This window comes from Ranitomeya variabilis, chromosome 1 (assembly GCF_051348905.1).
Source record: "Ranitomeya variabilis isolate aRanVar5 chromosome 1, aRanVar5.hap1, whole genome shotgun sequence".
In the NCBI taxonomy this organism is placed as follows: domain Eukaryota; kingdom Metazoa; phylum Chordata; class Amphibia; order Anura; family Dendrobatidae; genus Ranitomeya; species Ranitomeya variabilis.
Window position 1 is genome coordinate 796,867,973 of NC_135232.1, and position 21,345 is coordinate 796,889,317.

The window sequence follows — 21,345 nt, forward strand, 5'->3', positions numbered from 1 at the left end:
TTATTCCAAGGTCTCAGACAAAGGCATTCCTGAGTGAGAGGGGAGGGACAACGGGTGGCTTTACAGAATTGGTCACCTGCAGTTTAAAGCCACACCCTGCCCACCATTAGTATCAGGTTGCCCAGTCTCTATCATAGGGTTTGTTTCGGGTAGGAGTGAAGCAGAGGGGGGGGGGGGGGGGGGGGGGGGAGAACAAGGGGTCGCAGCTGCATTGTGAGTGTGTGTGTAGTTAGCCATGTCCTTCTGAAACTACACTCACAATATTACATTTTTTGGCATTATCGTGACAGCAGCACAGGGCCATATAGATTCTTCAGTGAAGCTGGCAGGCTCGTCTTACATTACGGCTGTATAGCGGGGGGAGGGAGAAAGAGTGGCTTAGAATTCCAGCCTTGTGCTGGCAGGTAGAGGAAATTGCAGCTCAGAGCTCTGTATGTGTAATTGAAGTAATCAGGACTTCTTCCTATTTCCTGACATATGCACTGTGGTGTCAGTGGCTCAAAGGCATTTAACCCCTTAAAAACATCAGTTACTTATTCAAATCTGCAAAAATGGGCTGTTTGCCAACTTTGATGCCAGTTCTGGTGCCCAGAACCCATTTGGGCCAAGCTGTAGGGACCTGGGTTTGATCCAGGGCATCACTATCTGTGCATTTTCTATTTCAGATCAGTAGCCCAAAGGCATTTAACCCCTTTAAAACATCAGTTACTCATTCAAATCTGTGAAAATGGGCCGTTTGCCCACTTTGATGCCAGTTCTGGTGCCCAGAACCATTTGGGCCAGGCTGGAGGGACCTGCGTTTGATGCAGTGCATCACTATCTGTGTATTTTAAGTGCCAGATCAGTGGCCCAAAGTCATTTAACCTTTTAAAAACATCAGTTACTTATTCAAATCTGCAAAAATTGGCTGTTTGCCAACTTTGATGCCAGTTCTGGTGCACAGAATCCATTTGGGCCAGGCTGGACGGACATGGGTTTGATGTAGGGCATCACTGTATGTGTATTTAAAGTGTCAGATCAGTGGTCCAAAGGCAATTAACCCCTTAAAAACATCAGTTACTTATTCAAATCTGTGAAAAATGGCCGTTTGCCCATATGATGCCAGTTCTGGTACCCAGAACCCATTTGGGCCAAGCTGGAGGGACTTGGTTTTGATGTGGGGCTCCCTGTTCTATATGTATGCACTGCGGTATCAGTGGCCCAAAGGCATTTAACCCCTTACAAACATCAGTTACTTATTCATACCTGTGAAAATGGGCTGTTTGCCCACTTTGATGCCAGTTCTGATGCCCAGAACCCATTTGGGCCAGGCTGGAGGGACTTGTTTTTGATGTGGGGCTCCATGTTCTATATGTATGCACTGTGGAAACAGTGGCCCAAAAGCATATAACCCCTTAAAAACATCAGTTACTCATTCAAATCTGTGAAAATGGGCTGTTTGCACACTTTGATGCCAGTTCTGGTGCCCAGAACCCATTTGGGCCAGGCTGGAGGGGCCTGGGTTTGATGCAGGGCATCACTGTGTGTATTTTAAGTGTCAGATCAGTGGCCCAAAAGCATTTAACCCCTTAAAAACATCAGTTACTTATTCAAATGACCAAAATTGACTGCCCACTTTGATGCCAGTTCTGATGCCCAGAACCCATTTGGGCCAGGCTGGAGATAACTGGTTTTGATGTGGGGCGCCCTGTTCTATATGTCTGCAGTGTGAGATCCGTGGCCCAAAGGCATTTAACCCTTTCTTCAGCGCTCTTTGGTGCCCACTTTGATGCCCATTTTTGTGCCAGTTTTATTGTTTTTGTAGCCGTTTTTAAGTGTATTCACATCAGGGCACCTCACTGCATTGTCTTTTATTATTGTGATGATTATTTTTTGTGGTTAAACCTATATAAAACAGAAAAGAAAAAATTGCCGAATAAGAAACCAACTTCAGCTTCGTCATTGCAGGAGAATGAGAGCAGATGCCAAATGCAAGTCAACTGCAAACTTAAGCTACTTTCACACTAGCGTTAACTGCATTCCGTCACAATGCGTCGTTTTGCCGAAAAAACGCATCCTGCAAAAGTGTTTGCAGGATGCGTTTTTTCACCATTGATTAACATGAAGCGACGCATTGTGACGGATTGCCACACGTCGCACCCGTCGTGCGACGGATGCGTCGTGCAGTGGCGGACCGTCGGGAGCAAAAAACGCTACATGTAACGTTTTTTGCTCACGACGGTCCGCTTTTTCCGACCGCGCATGCGCGGCCGGAACTCCGCCCCCACCTCCCCGCACTTCCCCGCACCTCACAATGGGGCAGCGGATGCGCTGGAAAAATGCATCCGCTGCCCCCGTTGTGTGGCGGAGACAACGCTAGCGTCGGGGACCTCGGCCCGACGCTAGTGTGAAAGTAGCCTAAGGCTGCTTTCACACATCAGTTTGTTGCCATCAAGCACAATCCAGCAAATTTTGAAAAAAAAAAAAACAGATCTGGCAAAAGTTGCAGCCAAATCTGTTTTTTTCTCATAGACTTGTATTAGCGATTGATTGCAATGGATGGCCTCACGTTTCATCAGTTTTTCTCCGGATACGGCAACATTTTTTTTACTGCACCGGAGAAAACGGACATTGTAACTTTTTTTTGAGGCTGTTGAAAAAACGGACAGCGACAAATCCGTCGCCGTCCATCGTTTGCTAGAATGGAAGCCTATGGCGACGGATCCGTCAAATGACTGAATCCGGTGAGGGATTCCGATTTTTTTTTAAAACTGAGCATTCTCCAATTTTTTATGATCCGATTAGCTGGATCAGCTAGTCTGATCCGGCGAAAAAACAGATCTGTCGCATCAGTTTTTCACAATCTGCGACGGATCCGTTTTTTCTTCAACATTCGACAGATTGTGACTGATAGCAAAAAACTGATGTGTGAAAGCAGCCTAAGGCTGCTTTCACACTAGCGTCGGCACGGCCCGAAGTATGCTGTGAAATAAATGCCCGTGGGCAGGGGAAGCAGTCTTACGACGCTTCCGCTGCCCCATTGTAAGGTCCGGGGAGGAGGGGGCTGAGTTTCGGCCGCGCATGCGCGGTCGAAAATGGCGGACACGACGTGCAAAAAAAGTTACATGAAACTTTTTTTGTGCCGACGGTCCGCCAAAACACGACGCATCCGTCGCACGACGGTTGAGACGTGTGGTGATACGTCGCAATGCGTCGGTAATGTAAGTCTATGGGGAAAAAACCGCATCCTGCGGGCAAGTTTGCAGGATGCGTTTTTTCTCCTGAACGACGCATTGCGACGTATTGCAAACAACGCTAGTGTGAAAGCAGCCTTACCCATTTTCAAGCTAACTAGGGAAAGCAATTTAATAACATGAGACTACACTGACTATAAGGCTGGGAATGTTACCGATCCAACGTGGGTGCCCCCTTGGCATGTGGACAGCAGTATCACTGGAGAGAAAAAAGTGTGGGGCATTTTTTCAACATAGACAATAGTGATGCAAAACATTATACTTAGGTTGTGAATAATAAAACATGAGAACGCTGAGATGTAGCTGGAGGGCAAACACCTAGGCGAGATGCCAGGATCACACTAAGTGGGCGTTTGTGGACTATAACTATGGAAACTGCCAGCACACGCCGGTCTGTGTATACCTGTGGGGTCGCACAGTACGAGCTGCCAATACACGGGGGTCTGTGTATTCCTGTGGGGTCGCACAGTACGAGCGGACAGCACACGGGGGTCTGTGTTTTCCTGTGGGGTCGCACAGTACGAGCTGCCAGCACACGGGGGTCTGTGTTTTCCTGTGGGGTCGCACAGTACGAGCTGCCAGCACACGGGGGTCTGTGTTTTCCTGTGGGGTCGCACAGTACGAGCTGCCAGCACACGGGGGTCTGTGTTTTCCTGTGGGGTCGCACAGTACGAGCTGCCAGCACACGGGGGTCTGTGTTTTCCTGTGGGGTCGCACAGTACGAGCTGCCAGCACACGGGGGTCTGTGTTTTCCTGTGGGGTCGCACAGTACGAGCTGCCAGCACACGGGGGTCTGTGTTTTCCTGTGGGGTCGCACAGTACGAGCTGCCAGCACACGGGGGTCTGTGTTTTCCTGTGGGGTCGCACAGTACGAGCTGCCAGCACACGGGGGTCTGTGTTTTCCTGTGGGGTCGCACAGTACGAGCTGCCAGCACACGCGGGTCTGTGTTTTCCTGTGGGGTCGCACAGTACGAGCTGCCAGCACACGGGGGTCTGTGTTTTCCTGTGGGGTCGCACAGTACGAGCTGCCAGCACACGGGGGTCTGTGTTTTCCTGTGGGGTCGCACAGTACGAGCTGCCAGCACACGGGGGTCTGTGTTTTCCTGTGGGGTCGCACAGTACGAGCTGCCAGCACACGGGGGTCTGTGTTTTCCTGTGGGGTCGCACAGTACGAGCTGCCAGCACACGGGGGTCTGTGTTTTCCTGTGGGGTCGCACAGTACGAGCTGCCAGCACACGGGGGTCTGTGTTTTCCTGTGGGGTCGCACAGTACGAGCTGCCAGCACACGGGGGTCTGTGTTTTCCTGTGGGGTCGCACAGTACGAGCTGCCAGCACACGCGGGTCTGTGTTTTCCTGTGGGGTCGCACAGTACGAGCTGCCAGCACACGGGGGTCTGTGTTTTCCTGTGGGGTCGCACAGTACGAGCTGCCAGCACACGGGGGTCTGTGTTTTCCTGTGGGGTCGCACAGTACGAGCTGCCAGCACACGGGGGTCTGTGTTTTCCTGTGGGGTCGCACAGTACGAGCTGCCAGCACACGGGGGTCTGTGTTTTCCTGTGGGGTCGCACAGTACGAGCTGCCAGCACACGCGGGTCTGTGTTTTCCTGTGGGGTCGCACAGTACGAGCTGCCAGCACATGGGGGTCTCTGTTTTCCTGTGGGGTCGCACAGTACGAGCTGCCAGCACATGGGGGTCTGTGTTTTCCTGTGGGGTTGCACGGTACGAGCTGCCAGCACATGGGGGTCTGTGTATTCTTGTGGGGTCGCACGGTACGAGCTGCCAGCACATGGGGGTCTGTGTTTTCCTGTGGGGGTCGCACGGTACGAGCTGCCAGCACATGGGGGTCTGTGTTTTCCTGTGGGGTCGCACGGTACGAGCTGCCAGCACATGGGGGTCTGTGTTTTCCTGTGGGGTCGCACGGTACGAGCTGCCAGCACATGGGGGTCTGTGTTTTCCTGTGGGGTCGCACAGTACGAGCTGCCAGCACACGCGGGTCTGTGTTTTCCTGTGGGGTCGCACAGTACGAGCTGCCAGCACACGCGGGTCTGTGTTTTCCTGTGGGGTCGCACAGTACGAGCTGCCAGCACACGCGGGTCTGTGTTTTCCTGTGGGGTCGCACAGTACGAGCTGCCAGCACATGGGGGTCTCTGTTTTCCTGTGGGGGTCGCACGGTACGAGCTGCCAGCACATGGGGGTCTGTGTTTTCCTGTGGGGTCGCACAGTACGAGCTGCCAGCACACGGGGGTCTGTGTTTTCCTGTGGGGTCGCACAGTACGAGCTGCCAGCACACGCGGGTCTGTGTTTTCCTGTGGGGTCGCACGGTACGAGCTGCCAGCACATGGGGGTCTCTGTTTTCCTGTGGGGGTCGCACGGTACGAGCTGCCAGCACATGGGGGTCTGTGTTTTCCTGTGGGGTCGCACGGTACGAGCTGCCAGCACATGGGGGTCTGTGTTTTCCTCTGGGGGTCGCACGGTACGAGCTGCCAGCACATGGGGGTCTGTGTTTTCCTGTGGGGTCGCACGGTACGAGCTGCCAGCACATGGGGGTCTGTGTTTTCCTGTGGGGTCGCACAGTACGAGCTGCCAGCACACGCGGGTCTGTGTTTTCCTGTGGGGTCGCACAGTACGAGCTGCCAGCACACGCGGGTCTGTGTTTTCCTGTGGGGTCGCACAGTACAAGCTGCCAGCACATGGGGGTCTCTGTTTTCCTGTGGGGTCGCATCACACACACGGGTAAACGTAGACATAACATTTAGCATGTAAATCAGCAGAGCTATGAGGGTGCTGCTCTCATTTGCACACGTGACTGTAAGCGCCCACTAGTGGGGGGACAGGTCACTTACGTCTCGTGGGTGCCGTAGAAGAAGATGAGGTGCTTGTTGGGGGGCGGCTTCACGGCTCCATCTTTCACATCATCCACCTGAGTAAACGAAGCATGGTCAGCATGTGTGGCACAGAGCCCGAGGCCGCAGCACCGGCCCGCTCCCCGGCTGCCCCCCACCCCGCGCCATCGCGCTCTCACCCGGGCCGGCCAGTGCGGGTAACCCTTCATCTTGGCGAAGACCAGGTCTCCCGGCTGAAACGTCTGCGGCATGATGGGCGCGTAGGTCGCGGTCTCCTCTCCAGCGGGTAGCCCTCGTCGCCGGAAATAACGCCTCTCCTCCTGTGATTGGTACCGCGGCTGCCATTCGCCCGGCCGAGGTGAATGACGGGGTCGCGCACGGCTGCATCACTTCCGGGTGGAGCTGTCACCTGCTCGGTTCCGGAGGAGGCTGGCGAGGAGGTCGGTTCCGGAGGAGGCTGGCGAGGAGGTGTGCTCCGTTACCCGGGAGCCATGAAGAAGCTGTTCGACGGCTTCAAAGCCGACATCAAATTCAAGAGCGCAGGTCCTGGGCGCAAACTGACGGAGGAGGCCAGGTATATGGCGGCTGCCGGCAGGGTGGGCTCAGCATGGTCTATGCTACCAGGGATCTGCGTCACTACCATCCTCAACAACAGAGGGACAATAAACCTTCTAGTTTACTTCTCGTTGCCTTGGTTACCGGCCACCTTTGCAGTTTATCAGAAGTGGCTGGATTGGTCGGCAATCAGGGCAGAGAGTACTGACCCCTGGGGGAAGTATTGCAGAGTGCCTAGGTCACACCTACGCCATGCTGCCAGTCCGAACTGTGCGACCCCTGAGGACGGGAAGCCGGGGGTCTGAGGAGTAGTGCTCTCCGGAAGATTGAACGCTAGAGAACCCAGGTCCACCATAAAATGATCTTTAAAGGGAACCTGTCTCCCCAAAATCGAAGGTGACCTAAGCCCACCGGCATCAGGGTCTTTTCTACAGCATTCTATAATGTGGTAGAGAAGCCCCCGATGTATCCTGAAAGATGAGAAAAAGAGGTTAGATCCTACTCACCCAGGGGCGGTCCTGCTGCGGTCCGGTCCGGCGCCTCCCATCTTCTTACGATGACGTCCTCTTCTTGTCTTCACGCTGCGGCTCCGGCGTACTTTGTCTGCCCTGTTGAGGATGGAGCGAAGTACTGCAGTGCGCAGGCGCCAGGAAAGGTCAGAGAGGCCCGGCACGTGGACACATACCCTCATACTTACCAGCCGCCGTCTTCAGCTCTTCCTGGCACCACTCTGGTCCTGTGCCGCCATCTTGTGACTACTCCTAATTCCCCTGAAGTCGGAGGTAACAGTCACAAACTCTCAGTGTAAGTCTATGAGAGCGGCGTTCTGGCTCCATACACTAACATTGAGTTGTGACTTCTGGATCACTCAGCAAATATCGGAGGAATCCAACAGGTCACAATCTGCAGAAAATAACTGGAATGGCGCTGATAACAGATGGAGACGGGGCTGAAGAGTATGAGACTAGGGGCAGGGACCTTGGATTAGTGACACCACTAAAGTGGCGAAATGGAAAGTAACCCTGCAGTGGTGCGGTGTGTCCCTCATTCAGTATGTCAAACTTACTAATAAACTTTTCTTTTCAAATGTGCCCCAATGGTTAGATATCAGTGTGGACCCCGATAACAGCGTCTCCAGGACATCTTTGTGCCTGTATCCAAAAGAATAAATAAAGAATTTCAATAAGTTTTTATTTCATAAATAATCAGATCATGATTACACACAAAAATATCGATAAATATAATAAACAGCTGACAATGCAAAAATATTTTATTAAAAGTATAATTAAAATCACATTATGTCTTATTGAAAAAAATCCAATATGTAGACAGATATAATAATCATAAGAAAATATATATATATAAAAATATATGAGAATAGATGTGTCCAGCAGGGGACAGGGAGCAACAAACCGCGTGGCAATGGGCATAAAATTATACTGACTATTATCACAATACCACCAGCATAGAAAATAAATAAATCAAATAAATGATGGCAAACCAAATAAGGGTGCGAAATTAGTAATAAATGCGATGAATATATAAATTCATACAAATGTAGTAAAAAAAAGCTCAATCATAAAAATCAATAATGGTAAAAGAGTGAAAAAAGATGTACACCATGTTCCAAATTATTATGCAAATTATATTTTTCTCTGATTTTCCTAAATGGTTGGTGCAAATGACAGTCAGTCTAATAAAAGTCATCACCCATTAGAGTTTACATCGAATATTATTGGAGAAACCTCCCAATGATAACAGTATAATCTCCAAAATGAATAAAACCTCAAAATGCACAGTTCCAAATTATTAGGCACAGTAGAATTTCTAAACATTTGATATTTTTTAAAGAACTGAAAATGCTCATTTGTGGAATTTGCAGCATTAGGAGGTCACATTCCCTGAACAAAAAAGCTATTTAACTCCAAAACATCCTAACAGGCCAAGTTACATGGTAACATAGGACCCTTCATTGATATCACCTTCACAATTCTTGCATCCATTGAACTTGTGAGTTTTTGGAGAGTTTTTGCTTGTATTTCTTTGCATGAAGTCAGAATAGCCTCCCAGAGCTGCTGTTTGGATGTGAACTGCCTCCCACCCTCATAGATCTTTTGCTTGATGATACTCTAAAGGTTCTCTATAGGGTTGTGGTCAGGGGAAGATGGTGGCCACACCATGAGTTTATCTCCTTTTATGCCCATAGCAGCCAATGACTCATAGGTATTCTTTGCAGCATGAGATGGGGCATTGTCAGCATGAAGATGATTTTGCTCCTGAAGGCACGTTTCTGCTTTTTATACCATGGAGGAAAGTTGTCAGTCAGAAACTCTATATACTTTGCAGAGGTCATTTTCACACCTTCAGGAACCTTAAAGGGCCCTACCAGCTTTTTCTCCATGATTCTGGCCCAAAACATGACTCTACCTCCTTGCTGACGTTGCAGCCTTGTTGGGACATGGTGGCCATCCACCAACCATCCACTACTCCATCCATTTGGACCATCCAGGGTTGCTCAACACTTATCAGTAAATAAGACTGTTTGGAAATTAGTCTTCATGTATGTGTGGGAACAATGCAACCATTTCTGCTTGTGAACACTGTTTAAGGGTGGCCGAATAGTAGGTTTATGCACCACAGCAAGCCTTTGAAGGATCCTACACCTTGAGGTTCGAGGGACTCCAGAGGCACCAGCAGCTTCAAATATATGTTTTCTGCTTTGTAATGGCTTTTTAGCAGCTGCTCTCTTAATCCGATGAACTTGTCTGGCAGAAACCTTCCTCATTGTGCCTTTATTAGCACAAACACATCTGTGCTCAGATACAGTCACAAATCTCTTAACAGTACGATGATGACGCTTAAGTTTTCGGGAAATATTTAATGTTTTCATCCCTTCACCAAGGCATTGCACTATTTGATGCTTTTCAGCAGCAGAGAGATCCTTTTTCTTTCCCATGTTGAAAACTGTGACCTGCTTAATAATGTGGAACATCATTTTTAAGTAGTTTTCCTTTAATTAGAATCACCTGGAAAACCAATTATCACATGTGTCTAAGATTGATTTCAGTGATCCTTTGAGCCCTGAGACACAATACCATCCACGAGTTTATTTGAAAAACAAAACCAATAAATCTTTATGACACTTAAATCCAATTTGCATAATAATTTGGAACACAGTGTAAGTCTGCATTCCAAATGGCGCTCCTTCCCTTCCGAGCTCTGCCGTGCGCCCAAACAGTAGTCCCCCCCCCCCCCCACATATGGGGTATCAGCGTACTCAGGACAAATTAGTCAACAACTTTTGGGGTCCAATTTCTCCTGTTACCCTTGGGAAAATACAAAACTGGGGGCTAATAAATCATTTTTGTGAAAAAAAAAGAATTTTTATTTTCACGGCTCTGCGTTATAAACTGTAGTGAAACACTTGGGGGTTCAAAGTGCTCACCACACATCTAGATAAGTTCCTTAAGGGGTCTTTCCAAAATGGTGTCACTTGTGGGGGTTTTCAATGTTTAGGCACATCAGGGGCTCTCCAAACGCAACATGGCGTCCCATCTCAATTCCAGTCACTTTTGCATTGAAAAGTAAAATGGCGCTCCTTCCCTTCCGAGCTCTGCCATGCGCCCAAACAATAGTTTACACCCACATATGGGGTATCAGCGTACTCAGGACAAATTGCACAACAATTTTGGGGTCCAATTTCTTCTCTTACCCTTGGGAAAATAAAAAATTGGGGGCGAACAGATCATTTTTGTGAAAAAATATGATTTTTTATTTTTACAGCTCTGCATTATAAACTTCTGTGAAGCACTTGGTGGGTCAAAGTGCTCACCACACATCTAGATAAGTTCCTTAGGGGTCTACTTTCCGAAATGGTGTCACTTGTGAGGGGTTTCAATGTTTACGCACATCAGGGGCTCTCCAAGCGCAACATGGCGTCCCATCTCAATTCCAGTCAATTTTGCATTGAAAAGTAAAATGGCGCTCCTTCCCTTCCGAGCTCTCCCATGCGCCCAAACAGTGATTTACCCCCACATATGGGGTATTGACGTACTCAGGACAAATTGTACAACATGTTTTGGGGTCCAATTTCTCCTGATACCCTTGGTAAAGTTAGGGTGTGGATTACATTTACGGTTGGGAATAGGGTTGGGATTAGGGTTAGGGGTGTGTCTGGGTTAGAGGTGTGGTTAGGGTTACCGTTGGGATTAGGGTTAGGGGTGTGTTTGGATTAGGGTTTCAGTTATAATTGGGGGGTTTCCACTGTTTAGGCACATCAGGGGCTCTCCAAACGCGACATGGCGTCCGATCTCAATTCCAGCCAATTCTGCGTTGAAAAAGTAAAACAGTGCTCCTTCCCTTCCGAGCTCTGCCATGCGCCCAAACAGTGGTTTACCCCCACATATGGGGTATCAGCGTACTCAGGACAAATTGTAAAACAACTTTTGGGGTCCATTTTCTCCTGTTACCCTTGGTAAAATAAGACAAATTGGAGCTGAAATTAATTTTGTGTGAAAAAAAAGTTAAATGTTCATTTTTATTTAAACATTCCAAAAATTCCTGTGAAACACCTGAAGGGTTAATAAACTTCTTGAACGTGGTTTTGAGCACCTTGAGGGGTGCAGTTTTTAGAATGGTGTCACACTTGAGTATTTTCTATCATATAGACCCCTCAAAATGACTTCAAATGAGATGTGGTCCCTAAAAAAAAAATGGTGTTGTAAAAATGAGAAATTGCTGGTCAACTTTTAACCCTTATAACTCCCTAACAAAAAAAATGTTGGTTCCTAAATTGTGCTGATGTAAAGTAGACATGTGGGAAATGTTACTTAAGTATTTTGCGTGACATATCTCTGTGATTTAAGGGCATAAAAATTCAAAGTTGGAAAATTGCGAAATTTTCAAAATTTTCACCAAATTTCCATTTTTTTCACAAATAAACGCAAGTTATATCAAACAAATTTTACCGCTATCATGAAGTACAATATGTCACGAGAAAACAATGTCAGAATCGCCAAGATCCGTTGAAGCGTTCCAGAGTTATAACCTCATAAAGGGACAGTGGTCAGAATTGTAAAAATTGGCCCGGTCATTAACGTGCAAACCACCCTCGGGGGTTAAGGGGTTTATTCAGAAATGGCAAAATTCTTGAGAAATCCAATCGATGGAGTAAATAGGGGCACAGGAAAAGGCAGGAAGGCAAAGACAAAAAATTTGAAAGTAAGTATATGACACAGTTGTTTGACTTTTACATCCATAGAAAGTTTATTGAAATTTTCATACACACCCTTTAAAAAAGCCCTCACATGAAGTTTTTCGGAAGTGACTTTTACAATGTAAACCTATAAAGCGTCATGCGTGAGCCGGAAGTGACTTTTACAATGTAAGCTTATAAAGCGTCATGCGTGAGCCGGAAGTGACTTTTCCAGCTCACGCATGACGCTTTACATTTTTACACTGTAGAAGTCACTTCTGGCTCACGCATGACGCTTTATATTCTTACATTGTAAATGACTGTTACAATGTAATCCTGTAAAGCGTCAGAATGAAGCTCCGTAGACTTACATTGTAAAAGAGACTTCAGGCTCGCGCACAAAGTGATCCGGCGAGTCTGAAGATCGGTGACATCACTGAGAAGAGGAGCAGAGCGGCACTGGATCTAGGAGAGCAGCTCTAGGGGAGTATAATAATACACTCACACAACGTTACATGCACATATACACACAGTTATTGAAAAAATAAACTTTATGGGAGGGAATAATCCTGTATATTTCAGCCTCAACATGGTAACAATGAGATGACCTTCATTGGCAGAGCTGGACTAAAAGAAGACCGTCTAAGCATGAACGTGAATAATTATTTTATTGAATCAAATTTTACTTTTTTCGATATAACTTGGATTTTTTTTTTCTTTAAGAAACACACCTGACAACACTGTTAAAGAGCGACCAGCACCAAGAAAGGCACCAACAGGGGAGGCTCAGATAGCAGCTGCTTCTGCGGCAATAGCAAGGCTCGACTCAAAGCAAACAAAGGGCAAGACCCAGCATTGGGATGCTGCTCATGTTCCAGGTAAGTCAGAGAATTTAAACAACCTCTTCTCATACCCCACGCTTGGCCCCAATAAAATAAAACATCTTATACTCACCTCCCGTGTTGGTGCCGTTCCTACGGATCGGCACTCTCCCGGGGGCTCTCATGCGGTTCTTATGACACATGAGCCTGGAGCCCAATCAGCGCTGGCGTCACTGTCCCCACCTTCATACGAATTGAATATGAAGAGGAAGTGAGAGCAGCCGCAGCACTGTCTTCCTCTTCTTGTTTGATTTGTCTAAAGACAGAGACAGTGACGTCAGCACTGATTGGGCTCCAGGCGCATGTGTCTTAAGAACCGCACAAGAGCCCCGAGAGAGAGAGAGTGAGGGCCTGTGGGAACGGTGCTGACACTGGAGATGAGTATAAGCTTTTTTTATTATTTTATCAGGATCAAACATTTAGATCAAGAAGGCGATGTCCTAGTTGTGCGCAACCCCTTCTACACTGTGTACAGAATTATTAGGCAAGTTGTATTTTGATCACATGATAATTTTTATACATGTTGTCCTACTCCAAGCTGTTCAGGCTTGAGAGCCAACTACCAATTAAGTAAATCAGGTGATGTGCACCTCTGTAATGAGGAGGGGTGTTGTCTAATGGCATCAAAACCCTATATAAGGTGTGCTTCATAATTAGGCAACTTCCTTTCCTTCGGCAAAATGGGTCAGAAGAGAGATTTGACGGACTCTGAAAAGTCCAAAATTGTGAGATGTCTTGCAGAAGGATGCAGCAGTCTTGAAATTGCCAAACTTTTGAAGCGTGATCACCGAACAATCAAGCGTTTCATGGCAAATAGCCAACAGGGTCGCAAGAAGCGTGTTGGGCAAAAAAGGCGCAAAATAACTGCCCATGAATTGAGGAAAATCAAGCGTGAAGCTGCCAAGATACCATTTGCCACCAGTTTTGTCATATTTCAGAGCTGCAACGTTACTGGAGTAACAAAAAGCACAAGGTGTGCGATACTCAGGGACATGGCCAAGGTAAGGAAGGCTGAAAAACGACCACCTTTGAACAAGAAGCATAAGATAAAACATCAAGACTGGGCCAAGAAATATCTGAAGACTGACTTTTCAAAGGTTTTATGAACTGATGAAATGAGAGTGACTCTTGATGGGCCAAATGGATGGGCCAGAGGCTGGATCAGTAAAGGGCAGAGAGCTCCACTCCGACTCAGATGCCAGCAAGGTGGAGGTGGGGTACTGGTATGGGCTGGTATCATCAAAGATGAACTTGTGGGACCTTTTTGGGTTGAGGATGGAGTGAAGCTCAACTCCCAGACCTACTGCCAGTTTCTGGAAGACAACTTCTTCAAACAGTGGTACAGGAAGAAGTCGGTATCGTTCAAGAAAAACATGATTTTCATGCAGGACAATGCTCCATCACATGCCTCCAACTACTCCACAGCGTGGCTGGCCAGTAAAGGTCTCAAAGAATAAAAAATGACATGGCCCCCATGTTCACCTGATCTGAACCCCATAGAGAACCTGTGGTCCCTCATAAAATGTGAGATCTACAGGGAGGGAAAACAGTACACCTCTCGGAACAATGTCTGGGAGGCTGTGGTGGCTGCTGCACGCAATGTTGATCGTAAACAGATCAAGCAACTGACAGAATCTATGGATGGAAGGCTGCTGAGTGTCATCATAAAGAAAGGTGGCTATATTGGTCACTAATTTTGGGGGGTTTTGTTTTTGCATGTGGGAAATGTTTATTTCTAAAGTTTGTGCGGTTATATTGGTTTACCTGGTGAAAATAAACAAGTGAGATGGGAATATATTTGGTTTTTATTAAAGGGAACCTATCACCCCGTTTTTTAAAGATTAGATAAAAATAGTGTGAAATAGGGGCAGAGCTGGGCTTTACATTAGTGCCTTTTTGGTGCCTTTACACCCCCGTTAGGCTGCCGAAATACCTTTGTGAAGTGGCCGTTTTGTCCTGTCACTCAAGTTGGTCAGGTCGGATGGGCGTGGTCACAGCGCTGTTTGTCCCCCAGGATCCTGCTCATCATTACGATGGTGGCGTAGTGGTGTGCGCATGTCCAGCAGGCGAATCCACTGCCCAGGAGATGAATAACAGCGCGGTCTTCGGTATTCAGCCGTTTACCGGTGGGCGCGGCCATCTTTCCTGTGGCCGCGCCTGCTCAGATGGAGCGCTCTGCTGCCCGGGGCTTCAGGAAAATGGCCGCCACGATCTCCATCTGCGCACGCGCGGAATCCTGCGGCCATTTTCCTGAAGCCCCGGGCAGCAGAGCGCTCCATCTGCGCAGGCGCGGCCACAGGAAAGATGGCCGCGCCCACCGGTAAACGGCTGAATAGCGAAGACCGCGCTGTTATTCATCTCCTGGGCAGTGGATTCGCCTGCTGGACATGCGCACACCACTACGCCACCAATGTAATGATGAGCAGGATCCTGGGGGACAAACAGCGCTGTGACCACGCCCATCCGACCTGACCAACTTTAGTGACAGGACAAAACGGCCACTTCACAAAGGTATTTCGGCAGCCTAACGGGGGTGTAAAGGCACCAAAAAGGCACTAATGTAAAGCCCAGCTCTGCCCCTATTTCACACTATTTTTATCTAATCTTTAAAAAACGGGGTGATAGGTTCCCTTTAAGTTGCCTAATAATTCTGCACAGTAATAGTTGTACCTGCACAAACAGATATCCCCCAAAGATAGCCAAATCTAAAAAAAAAAAGCCCACTCCAACTTCCAAAAATATTAAGCTTTGATATTTGAGTCTTTTGGGTAGATTGAGAACATAGTTGTTGATCAATAATAAAAATAATCCTCTAAAATACAACTTGCCTAATGATTCTGCACACAGTGTAATATGAGGAATGTCATGGATTGTGGTTCTAGAGCAAGTATTCTACTTACAGGTCATTTCCGCACTATTCTGCCTGGGTACCTAGAAAGCATTTAAATCCTTTTCTCATGTGTGCCCGCGGATTGCTATATATATATATATATATATATATATATATATATATATATATATATATATATATATATATATATATATATATATATATATATATATATATATATATATATATATATATAGAGAGAGAGAGAGAGAGAGAGACACAGAGAGAGAGAACGAACCAAATAGAGAAAAAAAAAACAACCAGCACTCCTAATGTGAACACGTGCAAACTGCATCATATAGATAAAAAAAGAACAGCAGCACATGTATATGAATCTAGGCCATGTGAAAACACAGACAAATATTCAATATGAATTATACTTCTCAAAAATATTTTTTTCACAAATTTTTTCAAAAATTGTTTTTTTCATAAAACTTACAGTAATAGATGAAATGAAGATTCTTAGCGCATAAATTGGCCAATTCATGTGTGCCCATCAACCACGGCAAGGTGATCTCCTTCTGATGGGTCCTACTCTACCATACATGCCACTTTTGGGCCACCAGCCTACAACTATGGACAAAACATGTCACTCTGGGCTAAACCTACAATTTAAAAAACACACATGGCCTAGATTCATGTATGGTAGAGTAGGACCCATCAGAAGGAGATCACCTTGCCGTGGTTGATGGGCAGACATGAATTGGCCAATTTATGCGCTAAGAATCTTCAGTTCATCTATTACTGTAAGTTTTCTGAAAAAAATATTTTTGAGAAGTATAATTCATATTGAATATTTGTCTGTGTTTTCACATGGCCTAGATTCATGTACATGTGCTGCTGTTCATATATATATACCGTATTTTCCGGCGTATAAGACGACTGGGCGTATAAGACGACCCCCCAACTTTTCCAGTTAAAATATAAAATCTTCTTAAAAGTCGGGGGTCTTCTTATACGCCGTATGTCGTCTTATAGGGCCGGTGAATATGTGCCTTTTGGGTGGGAGTGGTCCCGATGACGATGAGGGGGCGTCTCACAGGAAAGTGTGAGTGGACTATCCCCCATTACCTCATCGTAGCGCTGAAGCATGGGGTCTCTGCTGGGAGCGGTGGCTCCTCTTTGTGCCGCGTGGGTGCTGTGGGGCGGCGGCTCCTCTTCTGCAGTGTGGGGCCTCTGTGCTGTGGGGCGGCAGCGGCGTTTTTTCATGCGGTCAGTCGGGGCTCCTCCGGCATCTTCTTAAAGCCCGGAGGCCCCGCCGGCAGCTCCATTGCTACGATGCGGTGGCCTCCGGGAAAATGGCCGCTAGGGGCGGCGCATGCTCAGATTCAGATCTCGTCCCGAGATCTCGGGAGACGAGATCTGAATCTGAGCAGCGGCAATTTTCCCGGAGGCCCCGGGCTTTAAGGAGATGCCGGAGGAGCCCCGACTGACTGCATGAAAATACGCCGCCGCCGCCCGACACAGCACAGAGGCCCCACACTGCAGAAGAGGAGCCGCCGCCCCACAGCACAGCACCCACGCGGCACAAAGAGGAGCAGCAGCCGCCGCTCCCAGCACAGAGACCCCACGCTGCAGCGCTACGATGAGGTAATGGGGGATACTCCACGCACTTTCCTGTGAGACGCCCCCTCGTCGTCATCAGGACCACTCCTCTCCCACCCACCATATACACCCGGCGTATAAGACGACCCCCGACTTTTAAGAAGATTTTCAGGGGTTAAAAAGTCGTCTTATACGCCGGAAAATACGGTGTGTGTGTATATATATATATATATATATATATATATATATATATATATATATATATATATATATATATATATATATATATATATATATATATATATATATATCTATATGAAAAAGTTTGGGCACCCCTATTAATCGTAAGCCTAATGTTTTATAAAAATTGTTTTTTTTGCAACAGCTATTTCAGTTTCATATATCTAATAACTGTTGGACACAGTAATGTTTCTGCCTTGAAATGAGGTTTATTGTACTAACAGAAAATGTGCAATCTGCATTCAAACAAAATTTGACAGTTGCATAAGTATGGGCATCCTTATCATTTTCTTGTTTTAAATACTCCTACCTACTTTTTACTGACTTACTAAAGCACTTTTTTTGGTTTTGTAACCTCATTGAGCTTTGAACTTCATAGCCAGGTGTATGCAATCATGAGAAAAGCTACTTAAAGTGGCCACTTGCAAATCAATCCAGGCGGACCCCCCCTAATTTTGCCACTAAAGACTGGGAAAACTTAATGACTCGAGTATAAGCCTAGGGTGGGAAATGCAGCAGCTACTGGTAAATTTCAAAAATAAAATTAGGTACCAATAAAAGTAAAATTGATTGAGACATCAGTAGGTTAAGTGTTTTTGAATATCCATATTGAATCAGGAGCCCCATATGATGCTCCATACAGTGTATGATGGCCCCATAATATGCTCCATATTAAAATACGCCCCATATAATGCTCCATATACAAATGTGCCACATATAATGCTCCATGCAGTTCATTATGGCCCCATAAGATGCTCCATATAACAATGTGCCACATGTAATGCTCCATACAGTTCATTATGGCCCCATAGACGCTCCATATACAAATATGCCCCATATAATGCTGCTGCAATAAAAAAAAAAATGACATACTCGCCTCTCGTCGCTGCTCCTCACCGTCCTGTCTCTCCGCACTGACTGTTCAGGCAGAGGGCGGCGCGCACACTAATACGTCATCGCACCCTCTGACCTGAATATTCACCTGCTCCCGGCGCAGTCCCTGGCATCTTCTCCCGGACAGATGGTCTCCGGCGCTGGCACCTTCTTCCTGTATTAAGTGGTCACTGGTACCGCTCATTACAGTAATGAATATGCGGCTCCACCCCAATGGGAGTGGATTCCATATTCATTACTTTAATGAGAGGTACCATGTGACCGCTGAACAGAGGAAGAAGGTGCCAGAGACCATGGGACACGCAGGGACCGCGTCAGGAGCGCCAGGAGCAGGTGAGTATGTGACCGTCGTCGCTCCCCCTCACCCGCCGACACCCCCGCCTTCCATGACTCGAGCATAAGCCGAGAGGGGCACTTTCAGCCCATTTTTGGGGGCTGAAAATCTCGGCTTATACTAGAGTATATAAGATATTTATAATTTTTATTTTTTTTTACAATTTGCATCATTTTTTTTTATATAAACAGCTATAATTACTTCTATAAACTAGCTGTCCTTTTTTTTATTTTGTGTTTTCCATAGTTAAAGATGAACAATTTAAAGAAGAAATGAAGGTCACTCCAGAAAACAAGGTAAGGGACATTTGCATAAGAGGAACCTGTCACGTAATAAAACCACTATTAACTTACAGTTAAGGAACCTCAGCAGGATTGTGCACAGTAACCTACACACTGTCAGGTCAGTGCCATTATACTGATTACAATGATACCTTGGTTGATGAAATCCGTCTTGTGGTTGTTGTTTAATCTCTCCTTTCAGTGTGGTGTTAATGATATCCCGCGCTCCGGGGCAGCCTGTGGGGGGGGTCTGCTTGTGGTGCTCTGATTAGGTATTCATAATGCAGACTGCTGACAGGTCGCTGATCCCTCAGTGACCTACCCCCTAGTTTACCTAATGAATATCTGTACATACCGAAGAAAAAAAAAAACCTCTTCTGCAGTCAGATGCCAGCCGTGTCACCTGTGCGGCAGCATAATCGCATGCTTAGTGTTTAGTTAATAAGAACCGTATTTTTCGGATTATAAGACGCACTTTATTCCCCCAAATCTGGGGGGGAAATGGGGATGCGTCTTATAATGCGGATATACCTCACCGGCCGCGGTGGAGCAGGGTCGCAGGATGAAAGAATGGAGCGTTGCTGCAGGCTGGGATGAGGGGGTGTTTGGATGTGTGGCACGCCGCTGCAGGTGTCCGCTGCTGCCGCTGCAGGTGTCTCCGGTGCTGCTGCCGGTGTTCGGTGCTGCGGGCGGCTGTGCCGACATTTTGTGAAAGGCCAGAGCCCCCGCAGTCCCATGATTTCCTATGTCGTGGACTCCAGGAAAATGTCTGCCATGGGCAGCGCATGCGCAGATGGAGATCTCGGCACCAAGATCTCGGGAGATGAGATCTCTGCGCTGATATCTCATAAATAAATAATATAAATTATATAAAAAGTACTATTTTTTTTTTTTCTTAAGCTACCGTTACAGTTGAAAGTTCAGCTTTATATTATTGTTTTATCCTATTTTGGATAAACTAATCGAACATAAAATAGAAAGTTAATAAGATAAAATAAAATGCTAAGCTACTTATTTTGTATGGTATGTTAATCATGTTGCAAAATCTGTTGACAGAAACCTGAAACTGGAAAAAGTTCTATATATAATATAATGTTTCGTTGCCCGTTAACTGGAGAAATATTGCGAAGGGAAGAAATCGAATCGCACATAAAAAAAAGTATAGAAATGGTGAGTTAAAGCCAATGTTGTGTATGTGTATAAATATATGCTTGCATCTACATCTCTATGGTTATATAGCTAGATATGTTTACAGCTTCTGATTGAAATTTGGTTGTAGACCCGATTTATTGATTTGATTCATCCATACTAGCTTTCCATGGCTGATCCCATTTCCGCATCCATAATGAAGATTCACACATTTAACAAAGATCGAGATAAAGTGAAATTAGGAGTTGAGACTATGGCAAGGTAAGGCCTCACTGCTATTTCTGGTTTTAGATCACAACTGCAGATACGGTAGAAACATTGTTCATAGGTCTATCTACTTCTATTTTCAGGTACCTTAAAAACATTATTGGTAATCCGAATGATGAGAAATATCAAAAGATCAAGTTATCGAATAAAGTTTTTCAGGTAGGATTTTGCTAGTGTTTCCGCCGCTACTTTCTAGCACCATCAAGGTACACAGCAGTCGTTCCCCCATTCCCCTGTTCATTGGTGCGGCAGTCTAATGATATGCCTCTATGCCAGTAGTGAGCCAACCCCTTAACATTTGAGTGTTCTTTTTATTTTGGTCTTTGAGACACTTTCTATGTATATATTTATTTAGGAAAAGGTAATTTGCCTGGAAGGAGCAGCTGAATTTTTTGAAGCCATTGGGTTTGAGAAGAAAACACTGGCATTACAAGAACAAGGTACCGCAACTATGAAGTGCTAATGACCACAGAGTTTGGCAATTCTTCTCATAGCTAACTCAACCTAAGACCTCCTTAAAATAAATTCTGAAAAAAAAAATCCCTTGATTTGAGATACAATATCAAGTTACAGCCAAAGGATAAGATAAGAGTGGTGCTGTTCCTGTTAAAAATAAATAAAAAAAATATATATTTATATTATATATCCAAAAAATAGAGTCAGCACACCAAATAAGTGAAAATAATGTGCTATTTAATTGCCCATATGGCAACATTTCGGTACAGAGATGTGGACCTTTCTCAAGCAGTACAAAAGTCCAAGTGCGTGATATTTAAGGCAACCAAATTACCTAGGCATTTAGCAGCAATTACAAGGATTTAGGATATATCACATTGATTTACATGACATAAAGACATAGTGTAATAGCTCCTAATCAATCTGATATGTTAAGGTGCAGAAGTAATAATACCCACATTCATACAATTATATATATAGATCAGTAACATAATTGGAGATCAATGACAGCTGTGTATAGTTGACACAAAAAATATATATATATGTTAGTGGTAGATCAACTCACTCAGCTGCTTAAAGAGCTA

The 21,345-nt window shown here is 46.0% G+C and overlaps 2 protein-coding genes across 3 annotated transcripts in view; one reads left to right on the forward strand and one right to left on the reverse strand.

Annotated features, from left to right (window-relative positions):
- The window catches only part of HDGFL2 (HDGF like 2), a 112,351-nt gene extending 105,964 nt beyond the window's left edge, over nt 1-6,387 (reverse strand). For both annotated transcript variants that reach the window (XM_077273557.1, XM_077273550.1), the window contains exons 1-2: nt 6,255-6,387; nt 6,076-6,152 (exon numbers count right to left, since the gene is read on the reverse strand). In XM_077273557.1, the coding sequence (XP_077129672.1) occupies nt 6,076-6,152; nt 6,255-6,326 (149 nt within the window). In that variant the 5' untranslated portion in view covers nt 6,327-6,387. The remainder of the gene's footprint in view (nt 1-6,075; nt 6,153-6,254) is intronic.
- Nucleotides 6,388-6,437: 50 nt separating this feature from the next.
- Nucleotides 6,438-21,345, forward strand: part of UBXN6 (UBX domain protein 6) — a 42,377-nt gene continuing 27,469 nt past the window's right edge. Inside the window, exons 1-7 of the mRNA XM_077273564.1 lie at nt 6,438-6,649; nt 12,548-12,702; nt 18,855-18,904; nt 19,946-20,059; nt 20,202-20,299; nt 20,389-20,464; nt 20,661-20,745. Coding sequence (XP_077129679.1) covers nt 6,438-6,649; nt 12,548-12,702; nt 18,855-18,904; nt 19,946-20,059; nt 20,202-20,299; nt 20,389-20,464; nt 20,661-20,745 — 790 coding nt within the window. The remainder of the gene's footprint in view (nt 6,650-12,547; nt 12,703-18,854; nt 18,905-19,945; nt 20,060-20,201; nt 20,300-20,388; nt 20,465-20,660; nt 20,746-21,345) is intronic.